This window comes from Microchirus variegatus (assembly GCF_963457635.1).
Source record: "Microchirus variegatus genome assembly, chromosome: 22".
In the NCBI taxonomy this organism is placed as follows: domain Eukaryota; kingdom Metazoa; phylum Chordata; class Actinopteri; order Pleuronectiformes; family Soleidae; genus Microchirus; species Microchirus variegatus.
In genome coordinates this window covers 13,147,722-13,161,152 of record NC_139823.1, presented here as the reverse complement: position 1 = coordinate 13,161,152, position 13,431 = coordinate 13,147,722, and the positions used below count along the sequence as shown (strand labels likewise).

General features: G+C 40.3%; 1 protein-coding gene across 1 annotated transcript in view; it reads left to right on the top strand.

The window, feature by feature from the left end:
• The window catches only part of ptpn4a (protein tyrosine phosphatase non-receptor type 4a), a gene marked incomplete at its 3' end in the record, with an annotated part of 59,289 nt that overhangs the window by 24,358 nt on the left and 21,500 nt on the right, over positions 1 to 13,431 (top strand). The window contains 5 exon segments of the mRNA XM_083908895.1: positions 4,815 to 4,922; positions 5,965 to 6,007; positions 7,582 to 7,660; positions 8,960 to 9,004; positions 10,293 to 10,345. Coding sequence (XP_083765021.1) covers positions 4,815 to 4,922; positions 5,965 to 6,007; positions 7,582 to 7,660; positions 8,960 to 9,004; positions 10,293 to 10,345 — 328 coding nt within the window.

Genomic DNA, 13,431 nt, shown 5'->3' with positions numbered 1-13,431 from the left:
TTCTGCACGTGGCATGGAGCAGGAATTGGAAATGTGTACTGTGAAGGTTGAATTCTATTAAGATGCTATGATGATGGTTGGTTGTGTAGTGGTTATAGCACTCTATGCCTCTCTTGCCTTTGCAGCAAGAAGGCCTGGGGTTCGCGACCCTGTCGTGTTCTCCCTGTGTATGCGTAGGTTTTCTAAATATGCAGATTCGGGGCCAATTGGACACTCTAACTTGTCTGTAGGTGTAAATGTGAGAGTGGAAGGTTGTTTGTCCTGTAATGGACTGGCGACCGGTCCAGTGTCTACCCCACCTTACACCCTAGGTCAACTGGGTGATGGATGGATGAAGGAGTGTGAAGAAAGGGGTGATACAACTGCTAGTTATTGGAAAATATTGCCATTGCCATTGTCTTACGTTACCATAAGGAATATTCCCCAACAACTGTTTAAATTAAGTTCTTAAACGTTAAAAGCTTTGGCATTACATTGGGTGTATGTAACAGTCTGATTTAAAGCAGAAAACATGCTTTATGTACAATGTGTCGTTCCATTGTTACTTTAAAGTTGCCATATGTGAGAATGTGGCCAAAAACGGTTACTACATTCAAATTCAAAATACTTTTCTTTTAGAAAAAGTTTTGTTTTCTGACGCAAAACTGGCAACCCGTTTGCATCGTCAATCTTACACTGTGTCGCTGCTACATTTCCCTCTAGTTTGAAGACGGCTGATCGTCCCAAGTCATTATAGCAGTCGCTCCCGACAGTTGGCGGGCCATCGCTGCTAAAATGAAGTTAAAATCATTTAGTTTTAATTATGTGTTGAGGATGAGACTTTGAATTTGTGTGAAAACTGTGGAGAATGGTGAAGCATACTTGTGTCTGTGTGGTGGGAGGGGTGTGGCCGCGGCTGTAGCTATTTGCGTCTTTTGCTGCTTCTCCATCCAGAAATAAAGTGGAGTGAGGACATCTTCTTAAGTTATTAAGTTATTAAAATGTGTTTATATATATATATATCTATATATATATAGATATATATATATATTTGATTTATTTCTTTTTCTTTTTGCTTCCATGTACATTTTCTCCTGAAAAGTGGATCCAATAATGGGTAAAATGCAGACCCTGACCTGTAACAGGTGGACCATTTCATGCTGCATTGATGTTTCCCAGTATTTTAGTTTGAAAAACATTTACAAAGCACCCAAAACAGGAAGTGGTTCTATGGTTTATAAATAAGAATGTAGCCCGTGTGACACAAAGTGTATCGATGTGCACTAAATTAGAACCTTATTAATAATTCCAAATGGTTTGAGTTTGGTGTTGTGAACACACGGTGAGTGAGCAGCTGAGGCAGATGCGAGTGTCTCCTCCTTTTGTGTCGTTCTCTTCCTGTCTGGACAAGCTTCCTCGTGCATTCCTGAATTTCCATCATTCTTTTTTTGCGCAGACGCCGTACGTACATGCGCCCGAGTTTAGGATCTGCGTTTCCTGTGGAAGGAGGGGAAAAATAAACGTGACACAGTTTTATACTTCCATAAAACCCCGGGGGTTTTTCCCCTGAAGTACTAATTTAGATTGCAGATCTGTCCAATGTTATTGATGTTTGGACATCTCCCCCCCCCCCCCTCATACCCTGTAGATGCATTCTTAGACTGGGTGTAGGGGGGGAATTATCAGAGCATCTCCCTCTCACACCCTCTCAGCCAGTCTCTTGTGCTGTGATTGCTCTCTGTCACCGAGTCTCCCTCTTCTGTCCTCTCTCTCTCTCTCTCTCAGGAACACAGACAGCGTTTCAGTCAGCGGTGCTGCTGGAGTGCACAAAGAGCGTTTGTTTCGCCCAGTGCATCGTCAATCAGCCCTTTTCTCCTCTTCCCTCTGCCTTTCTCGTACTTTTTCTTTCTCTTTTATGTTCCCTATCTTTACTTTTTATGACTTCACTTACTATTTAGTCCTTGGGCTGTGCACAATATGGCATTGTCGCGCCGCTGTAGTCTGTGCGGTGTAAAAGTGAAGCGTGCTTTCATTTCATCAATGAAACTAGTAAATTCATAATGATGCACCATGTTAGAGAGATAGATCCAAACTGTGTGTTATTTGTAGCATCAGTTATGTGAAAATCTCTTACACAACCGAGCAAAATTGGCATGGAAACTGAATTATCTCGGAATGATTTGATATTGGATTGGAAATCTTAATTGAATCGAGATCTTGCGACTTGAGGGAATCGGTCGTGATACCCAGCGCTGGATGACGTGTATTCTAAAAGCTAAACTGTTGTGTTACACACGCAGCAAAGCGCCGATGGGTTTCCTGGGAGCACACAGTACAGACAAAGTGCACACAAGGCGCTCGCATACAGCATGAAAAGCAGCTTCATACAAAGGGGATGCAGTGAATACACACACAAACTCGTACATGTTCTCTCAGTCATGTCTGTGAGGAGTAAACCATGTATATATTTTATTTTCCTCCACACGTTTAATCGGTCTAACCCCACTCGGTCAGTTAAAGGTACAGCATTATTGATAATTGATCAATAATTTCTCAAGAACCACCACAAATAAGTGATCTGAGAGTGAATTCTGCACCTCCTCCAGGCTTTGCTTGCCTGTGACAGGAGACTCTGAATAAAATAAAGCATTCTTTATTGACACGTCCGATGACCGGTTTGTGTGTTTTGCTGCGGTGACTCTGTGGACTCGGCGCCCGCTGACGGCGGCAGCAGCTTTGACAGTCAGATTAAGCATCGTATGAATCACACTCATAATGTTTTTAAAGCTGTCGTGGGAAAACATTCAAATAAAACGAATGTCTGCGACGTTCGCTGTCAAATGCGTTCGCACAACGGTGATTTTAGCTTATCGGCTCCACGCGTCGCAGTTGAACAGTGGTTTGTTTTCGTTTTACAACTAGTGGAGACGAGGTGGAAGTGGGATGGCTCATTGGACTCTGGCTGAAAATGCGAAGAAGTGGCATCGATAAGATTCAGAAGAATGGATTCTATGACTAAAAATAAACCTGAGTGTTCAGTAAGACTCCACAGTAGGGATGGAGCAATACCACTTTTTTAATGTCCGATATCTAACCACACCGATATTAGTGCGATTGCAGTCCTTTTAGGCCATTTATGAACTAATATGAAGCTGGGTCATTTCCAAAAAAGAATAAATAAACAGCCCAAACATCGACTCAGGTTGTATTTACATATTTATAGTCTGTGCATAGTGAAGCATGTGACATTTATCACTCGATCGTTTGATCAGTATCGGTCCGATATAGATAGCGACCAATACTGTGATCATGTAATATTGAAAATCCATGGTCCAGTAATAGAACGCTAGAACTGCCTCACTCCGTGTCTGCTTGTACCACATCTCTCTTATGAGCTATGCCAAAGTAAATGACAGATACATAGAGTAAGTACCATAGAAATAAAAAATATAATGCTTGCACAGAAAATTATAGATTCAAGAAAAAACAAATGACGGCTACGACCAGACGGTGGGTTATTGTGACAAATATGAGCTGTTCCTCGCGACCACAACACATGGACGTGTGCAGATTGAGCCATGTGAGTCGCGTCCAGCTTAGTGTTGATTCAGATCTAACACTGAAAAGGACGCACTGTGTGTGTTTTAACATTTTTCTAATTAAGATTTAAACCATCTTGGTTTCATCAACCACACATGATAGAATGGTTGTAAGGGAAGAGAGAGGAAGGACGGAGGGAAGGAGCATAGAGTGTGTCAGAGAGTCACGTGACAAGGATTTGACAGTAATAGATAACACACACACACACACACACACACAGCACAAAAAGACTGCCAGTGATCTAGAGGGCTGTCATGTCAACTGTCAACTACAGGAAAAGATAACACACACACACACAAACACACACTCGTACTTTTAAGATTGACTGAAAAAGTGTGTCACCAAGGGATTGGAACTGTGTGTGCGTGTGTGTGTGTGTTACTCATGTGTATTCTTCCATGAGAGCTCCCCATCTGAAAGTCTCAGTGGGATCAGGTGTGAGTTTCTGCTCTACTTGTGGTCCCACAGTTTATCCTCTTGCCCTCACTACTCTCTCTCACGAGACGATGCTATATTAATTATCTATGTAATAAATGATTTTCATTCCTTCATTTTCTGTAGCCTTTTTCTTGCTGTTGAAGGCAAATTCTTTTTCTTGCTACGTTTATTCACTGTTCCTGCCGTTGTTCTGACATTTTTTCTCCCCGTTTATATAATCTTCACATGCAAATAGACAACAGCCTCTTGTTCATATTGTGAGTGAAAATAAAATGCAGATATAATGTGATACATCTTGACGTCTGTAAACAACACACAGCAGAGCTGCTCAGCACTTCCCGCTTTGCAGGGAAATTCTCAAATACAAGTTCAGCCATGTCACAGCTAATGGTCATTGATTAACCCAAAATAAATGACTGTCTCAGCCTCTCACGTCTGACACTTCCTCTTTCCACTGCTCTCCGTCTTGCGGCTTGAACACAGACATGGTTGTGGTTTCACAGTAAAACTTTGTCACTTCTCTTTTTATTTCCTTTGCCAGACTGCCGATTATTTTTTTTAATTAAAACAATGCAATTCCTCAGCTGCAGTTTTTCATTTAACACCCCGAAAATTAAATATTGTTTATTTGTTTTAAGGCTAAGACTAAAATACAGCACATGACATAAGCTCACAGTTGTGCGTCAACTAAATTCCTTATGTATTTTCAAGGCATTATTTGCAGCTCAACATCAGCAGCAAATTGAATAATACATTTTGAATTCATTCTCTGTTTTCTCTCCTTTGACTCACTGCAGAAGTCGGATCATGGCCAGATGTTGCTGGACGCTGTCTTTAAGCACCTGGAGCTGACTGAGAGAGACTACTTTGGGCTGCACTTGGCTGATGAATCCTCAGATGCACCGGTCAGTGGCATATTTTCACTCAAAGGCCTTCTGTACACCTGGCATTAGAATGCGTTTTTTCTGTAACTCCAAGTCCCCCTCTTTGTTTGCAAATATTTCCAGCAGCAGACAACAGCGTCACATCCTGTGTGCGTGAAATCGCGGCCCTTGCATGGACTCCTCTTTGCTTTTTAAAGCAGCCGAAGACGCTGTTTTCCTCAAAAGCAGAAAACCAAAGAAAGCAGAGGAAACTGTGTAGTTTTGTCGCCACTTCTGGCCGATCACAGAACATGTATTTTAATGCCAGGTGTAAAGGGGGTGAAGTGAACTTGTAGTGTGTGTGTGTGTGTGTCTGATATTCAATGTGTTGACCTGTAGGAGGACTCTATAGCAGCGAATCTCCTGGGGTCGTGACCCCAACAATGGTCCCAAGGATATTTGGTTGCCAGATTGTTATGGAGGACAACACAAATTAACATAGAATACAATTCAAATAAGACTGGGGAGTGATTTTCCACATAACCAGTGATGAGCTCTGCCTTAGAGATAGAGGTTGTTATTGCGTGATTGTAAGAGTCAGAGTCGTGTTACCTTGAGTTAATCAAAAGACTTTTGTGCTGGGATGAGCATCCAGCCTGTTTGTTATGGCAAAAATAATATTCCAGCTCAAGACCAACAAGAAGCAACCACAGTCTTAACCTGGATCTGCTCCTGACAGCTGCTCCATCAGTTAAAACAAAGAGTGCCAGCACCAACAGAGCAGAGAGCTCACAATATACAGCAGCATTTGCAAATTGACTCTTGTAATATGTCACAAGGTTACTGAAGATTTAAAAAAAATGTCATTGACTGATAAAAAGGGCTGGTTTTAAGTTAAGGGTTAGAATTGGGTTTAGCTTAGGGGCTAGAGAAGGCATTATGTCTATGAATGTCCTCTCTATGAGTGTGTGTGTGTGTGTGTGTATGTGTGTGTGGTTACTGGCTGGTGAATAATTTAGCTTGTGTAGTCGTGCTGTGGAAGTGTTACTGTGTCTCTAAGTGTCTCTTAATCAATTTTTTACAGCGCTGGCTCGATCCCAACAAGCCCATCAGGAAACAGTTAAAAAGTAGGTGAAATCCACCACACTGACTCCACCTCAACCTCAACCAACCAACCCAGCAGGGCATACTCTATTAAGCAAACATCACAAAATCCCCGATGCCAAGCATGCTCACTGCAGACACACATAGTATACATTTACTTCACTTACTCGGCTAGTTGAAGTACTAGACTGCACAGTTTAGCATCAGCCTATCCGAGAAGCAAGGGTCAGAGACTGGGGGCTGGAGCCAATCCCAGTTATCATGGGGTGATGTCCTTTCCACAAAGATATAAACAGCTAACTCTTACCGTTGTGCACCAAGCTTGAGACGTAAATGTTTCCACAGCTGGGGCAGTTGCAGGAGGTGTTTGCTGTTTTGCTCCACCAACAGTAGTCAGACTAACAGTAGGGATGCAGTGTGTGTACGGGTCCAACTGGACTCATCCCGACTCCCTCCTTCCCTGCAGCTGTCATGAGTTTAGAGCCTCAGTGATTATTAAAAAATAAGCAAATTTTTACTTCCAGCTAGTCCAGTGCTCACAGTGTCATCTTAAATTCTGAACCAGCCTTAAGCAGCGATTAAACTTCATTTCAACCCAACTCCTATTTTTTTTTTAATGAGTAATAGAACTTGTCACTTGAAGAATTAAGCAGTGGCCTTCATAGGATGTGCAGGGCTCCTCCAGCGATGATTGAACTGAGCTTCAACTCTGTTTGTCTGCAGAATGACTGAGCAGTAACCACAGGACTCGGCATTTCACACAGTCAAAGAAATGAAGCTGGTGCATTTGTGTAAATTTCGGGGTTATTTAAAAAAAAAAAACCCAAAGAGATCTGTGTCTGGGTGGTTCACACGCAGCGTCTCGCAAATATATTTCATGTCAGAAGCGCGCAGGAATGAGCGCGACGTGCCTCTTTTTCTGATGAAGATGAAAATATCTAAACAGTTTTTAATGTAGCGAGCACTTCCAGCTCTTCCAGGGCCAAAGAACTAGGTCAAACTTGTCTTGATTCTGAACGCCACAATTTCTACCGACACACGCATATCGAGCAGGAAAGCTGCTGTGAGGGAAATCCATTCTCTTTGTTTTGGTTATTTTTCTTAGTTAGTTGATCTGGTTTGCTTAGTAAAGACGGACGCTACGGGAGCCTCGGTTAAAAACACATACGGCTTATTACACACATTTTTTATGCCTTTTTGGGTGCTGCATGTGAACGGCCCATCATCTACAGACATAATACAAGAGGCGTGTTTCCAGATTTAGAGATTAGGGTCAGTGATATGGCCAAAAATGCTATCAATATAAAGGTTCAAATCAGTTAGATTGAGTTTAATGGAAATGGAAGTGCTTTTAAACGTCTAAATTGAACAAAAGTATGTTTGCACAATGCGTAAATATGATGATTATTGAGGATATAGAGATGCATCTTCAACTGCTTCAACTGATGAGTTTGTACTAGTGACAATAGCTGAATGAATATGCAGTCAGCCTGTAGAGTATGTCATCCATTAACATGCCGTTTCAGTTTCTTTCCACTGACTGAGCTGTCAAGTGTTTCTTCATCCCTCCAACTGTTAATTGTGGTTTTTTTTCCAGGAGGCTCTCCCCATAACTTGAGCTTCAGAGTCAAATTCTGTGTGACAGACCCCGGTAAACTTCAGGAAGAATACACACGGTAAGAGAATAAAACATACAGAGACGAGAAAAAGGGACATTAGTATGATGACATTACATTATCCACTGATATAATAATCATTGCAAACATCATTTATTCTGTCTCTCTTAATGCAGACTTAATTAAAGACGATAATGTGCTGGTCTATTTTGTATTGTGGCTACAGTTCAAGTCACTGTTCTGCAAACATAAGGTCCGCAATGCTGCGCTCTACATAAACAACATGCAGAGGAGGTGTCGTGGCACCGTATCACTTTTTTTTTTTTTATTGCAGCCTCTAATTCATGGTCTCACTCCCTGAGCCTTATCAACACTTTAGAAGTGAGTAGCGAGCCCTGGATCTGTTATGTTGTACATCTCCCGATTGATTCAAGGAACACATGTCTGTACTTCTGTCCATCTGTTAATGGCATAACTGTCTAGTAGATAGCTTGACAGGCTTTAAACTTAGACGTCGACTTACCAAGGACACCAGTGTTTGTAGTGCTGACTTTGATATTGTTTGGATGAAGAGAACGGGGGTACGTGTCCTGATCAAAACACACTGTTTTCATTGATATAGCTCAATAAAAACGTCTTTGATGTCTTCCATGGAAAGACTCCATACATAGACGTGTAGAATAATAATTCCCAAGTGTCTGTTAAGTTAAACATGTTTATTGTGCCAACAATTGAATTTAAAGGGTTGTTGATTAAATTGACATACCAGCCTTTGTATTTAGAGGTGTCACTATTACTTAATGGGACAATATTAATGCTCATCGTAATAAAAAGCACTTGGAGTAAGTTAATTGTGGTGATTTTTGTGATAAACATTAATATTTCACATGAACCACATCTTTCCTCTCGGCTTATTAGGATGTTATTAAATTAGTGCTGCATTAACGCAACGTTTAAATGAGTCTCTAAAGTAACGCTTAACTTTAAAAACAGATGCACATATACGCAGTACACAGGTACGCTGTACGTTATTTGTATCGCTGCTCTTTTCGTTTAATAAACAACAACCGCTCCAGTTCGACTGTAGGCGCACTAACCGGCGCTAAAAGGAGCTAACGGAGCTAACTGGTAAACGTTGCCTGGACTCCGGTGTCGTGGCACGTAAACATGACGTCATGCACGTCATGGAAACGCATCATGCGTTCATCCCAGTCCTGATGTTTGACAGAAAGCTATGTCTGTTTAAGTACATTTCTGGAATAGCTGTGCTCTTTTTGTTGCTTTTCTATGCCTGATATTATAATCACTTTAAAAAAGAGATGTTGCCTCATCCTAATGCTGTGTGTTTTCTCCCCTCAGGTACCTATATTTTCTTCAGATCAAACAGGATATATTGACTGGAAGGTGAGTATATGCAGTTCCTGTGTGCATTTGATGTTTGCTGTTTGAATGTTGGCTTTTATAATACCCGCATATATATATATATATCTATGATCTGCGTATTAATATTGGTTTTAGTGGAGAGCGTTAAATACCGAGAAGCCAAGAAACATTTCACTGAACGAGTTTTTCTACAAACGCACGCATTACATGCACACAATGCTGTCAAGGTCATTTGAGTAAAAGCACTCACACACGCAACATGTCTGTGATTGTATTTGTCAGCGGAAAACACACATTACTGTTCTTTTGCTCTTGGTTTCTATAGATAATTGAGAAAAATGTAATTTGTTGGTGATGTTTTCACATTTCTGTGTCACAAAGATGTTTACATAGTTTGTGCTTTCTAAAAAGAACTGTGCTTTATGGGCGGAGTCATGTCTCCTAGGCCTGGGTGATATTGCTTATGAAGAATATCTTAATATTTTTTGGGCTATGTCATGATATACTCGATTTATCTCGATATAAATCTGGACACGGGCTGTTTCTCTGAGCTCATGAAAAGATTTCCTTTTAGAGGTTTGTGTTTCTCACAGGACAGCATTGTAAATATATATTTATATAATATATAATATACCCTAAAAATGCAATAATTTCTGGTTTTTTTAGCTGTATATGATCTGTGTTACATACTTAAAATACACTTATTACCTCTCATTTAAGAAATCAGGTGTATCTCTTGAGGTTTTTGCGAGAGACGCAATGAAATTGCTTATAAATAGTCAAAAAACCAAATGTGAAATTTACTTCGATAATATTATTCAATACATTTTTAATGTAGTATCATAGTATTTGACTAAATGCCTCAATATAAGAACTGAAGTCTTTAAAACCAGTAAACCACTTTACAGATACCACATAAACTCTTAGAAATAAAAGTGCTAAGTAGAACCATATAAGGTTCTTCAGCGTGTCCTCATAGTGGAACCCTTTTGTCAGGAAAGGGGTTTTAAAGGGTTCTCTGGATCAAAATGGTTCTTACGGAAACCCTTAGTGTCACCAAGAACCCTTGAAAACCCCTTTCTTCAGGAAAGGGTTTTTCGGAAGCAGATGGTTCCAGGTAGAACCTCAGCCTTTGTAGAAGAACACTTTTGGAACCCCTATTTCTAAGAGTGTAGTGTTTAAAATGTAAGCTGATATCTTGTCTATTGTCAGGATATTAATATAAAATATTGATAAATTGCCCAGCCCTAATCTTTCTCTCTCTCTGTGTTTGTTTGTGTGTGTGTGTTTGTTCTCCTGGGGCTTCCAGATTGCCCTGTCCACACAACACAGCTGCACTGCTGGCGTCCTACGCTGTTCAATGTAAGTAGTGCTCCCTGGATACACCCAGTCCACACAACAATGGAAAGACAATTCATTAGGCTTCTCTTAAGCTACACACGCCGTTAAAACGTAATGGCTGCGGTTGCCACAGTGCATTTATAGCGGCTGCTCTGAAGCCATTATGATTCAATTTCGCCGCGTTTGTGATGCACGATATTAACTTAGGTGGTATAAATATTCCATGAGGTTGTGGCTTGTGTCTTTGCAGTTAGAATTCAGTGGTAACAAAATTAAAGGTAACAGTTCTGCATTAAAACAACGTCTTTAAATCCATAGCATTTTGTTGCCTTTTTAACGTCATGCTTCTGCAGTGTTTTAGATTGGGTTTACCTTTAAATATTGCCAAGAGTAATAAAGTTTTAAATGCTCAAAATGCTCCTACGTACTCAGTAAAATGCCAGGACTCTTCAGTATAAAATAAATGTTTACGGCGTTTTTAATTTGAAGTGGGTACAGGACGTGTACATGACAGACAAAGATTGGCGAGTGTCACACTTTTCAAAAACAGCATTACTTACACAAAAACGCTGGAAATCAAAGCGACTTTGGGTCAAAGACCGAGAGGATCGGTCACTTCATAAGTCGAGTGAGCTGAAGGTCTAATCCAATCCAACTTTATTTATAAAGCACTTTGAAAACAACAACAGCTCAAACAAAGTGCTTTACATTGGAGATAAACAAAGAAAACATGCCAACGTGTGGCCTAATAGACCTAAAAACAAACAATAAAACAATAAAAAATACTGTAGAAAAAATAAGAAACAACACAAATAAACACATATATGTATAAAAAGATGAAAAAAAACATCTTTTATTATTGACCCCTAGTGTCAGAAATTAGGACTACATATAATATATAACATAATTAATGAGTATTTTTTGGGATAATTGCTGTTGTCATTATTGGTACTTGCTGCAGAAAGATAAATTGATCTTTTAGATGCGCTTAGTTTATTAGTTCCAGATGAAATTGCCATAAACAATATCAACATTTTAATTAGGGGAACTCAAAAATAGACCCAGCTCACAGTTTGGCAATCAACAGAAACGTTGCACGTTTAGTTAGCAGCAGCACTGTTCTAACACCTCTCGTTTTCCAAACCCGCTGGTTAAAAATACCTCCGCAGACCAGACCGTGCCAGTGGATGTTCAGCTTCAGCGATAATCTCATGTACTGTTGCGATCGAGCATTTTGGGTCTAAATGCTGACTGGGCCCCTCTGTCATCACAATAATGACTCCTGACACACTGTGTTTCACTCGTGCTTTCTCTTTTATGGCCGCTCATTGTTTTCCGTGCTCTGCTCTCTCTCTCTCTCTTTTATCTATGTTTAGTCTTTCTCGTCCTTTTCTGCTGATCCCCCTCTTTTCTTACATCCATAAACCCTCTCCCCGCCTCCGTCTGTCCTCCATCTCTCAGGCGTATTTCGTAGGGATTTTGCACTGCTGCAGTATATAGGTCAGAGAAGAGATTTGGCCTAGACTACCAGCATCATGACATGACTGCATTTATACACACACACACACACACACAGACACACAAACACACAAACACACTTTACATGCACAGTCTGCAGCTACGGCCATGTTGTCACTTCATTTAGTGCCAGCCCAGATTATGAAGATAAATGTTTGCCTTTGGATGGGGGGAAAAAAAAAAGAAAAAGAAAAACAGCTTGAAGCAGCTGCTATGCTGCTAATTCAGTTCACTCAGCCCAAGTGCCAGCACTGATCAGTCTAAATCCCAAACTAAAGCTGTGCTTTCTCTACACAACAAATCCCATCCAGTAGACCTAAATTCTTGTTTAAATTGAGCAAATACTGCCTGGGAACCATAGCAACCCATTTTGCTCTGTGAAATGAAGGTATTTTATCACAAATGTTGCACCACCAGCAAACATGTTTTTTTTTCCACTACACCTGGATAGTGTTGCATTTGTATTCATGTTGACAGTGGGGGGATGTATGTGGTGAATAGTATAGTCTGGTTTTCTCTCCAGTGTTAAATGGTAACTAATCCATTAATGGGTTTGAAGCGATTTCTGATTGTTTTAGCTGCTTAAATGTGAGTATCTTCTTTGTTTCTTTGCTCCACATTACAAAGAAATCATTAAAACTGAATCATTTTGGTTTGTGGACAAAACAAAGACATTGGAGAACATCCTCATTTCCAGGTTCATTTCCAACACTGATCATGGTTTTTTTAAGATTTTCTGACATTTTATGGACCAAACGATTAATTCAAGAAAATAATCGACAGATTAATCGTTATCTACAGCTCTAATGGCAGCACAAAAATCCACAAACGCTCGCACACTCGGACCAAATTACCCACAGTGACTGTAAGTTCTTCATCACAAACTGAGAAATGAGTTGGTCAACAGCATCATTATAAGCAGCTAATCCTGCCAGTCTGCAGCCACACTATAGATTTCACATAAACACATGAATATAAAGAAGACAGCCGTTTGTCAGCTTGTCTTTGCGGTTCATTGGCCTTAACGTTAACCATTGTTAAAGTAATAACCGCGGCACAAAATAAAACCAACATTACCGAGACATGAGCTATTGACTGTACATATATTTCCCTTTGGAGCTGTGCGCACATCAATAAGTCGGTGAGCTGGGATTGACTTGTTGGTCAATATGCTTAGGCTACCTCCGCTCGTAGGTTTGTCCAGGGACTACTTGAGGGGAGCTGCTTTCAAGTGAGCTAATGGCTTTGGGGATTCGCCGTGCGCTCTGAGGGCTCTGAATGCTATCATTTCATTCAACGTCCCATTTTTCGTGGCTCTTCTTTGTTATTTGCAAAACTTGAAGCACTAAAGTCTAAGTCACAGAAAATATACTTGCAATTATGATATTGTAGATATACAGTCAATCATATATGTGTGTTTATATAATGACACAGGGGTTGCACTGTGTGCATGAGTTCTGCTGCTCTAAGGACGTACAGTAAGACATGCAGACACACCACTAGGGCTGCAACTAATAAGTGTTTTCATCATCGATTAATCTGTCAATTATTTAGTGCTTGTTTGGTCTGTAAAATATCAGAAAAATTTT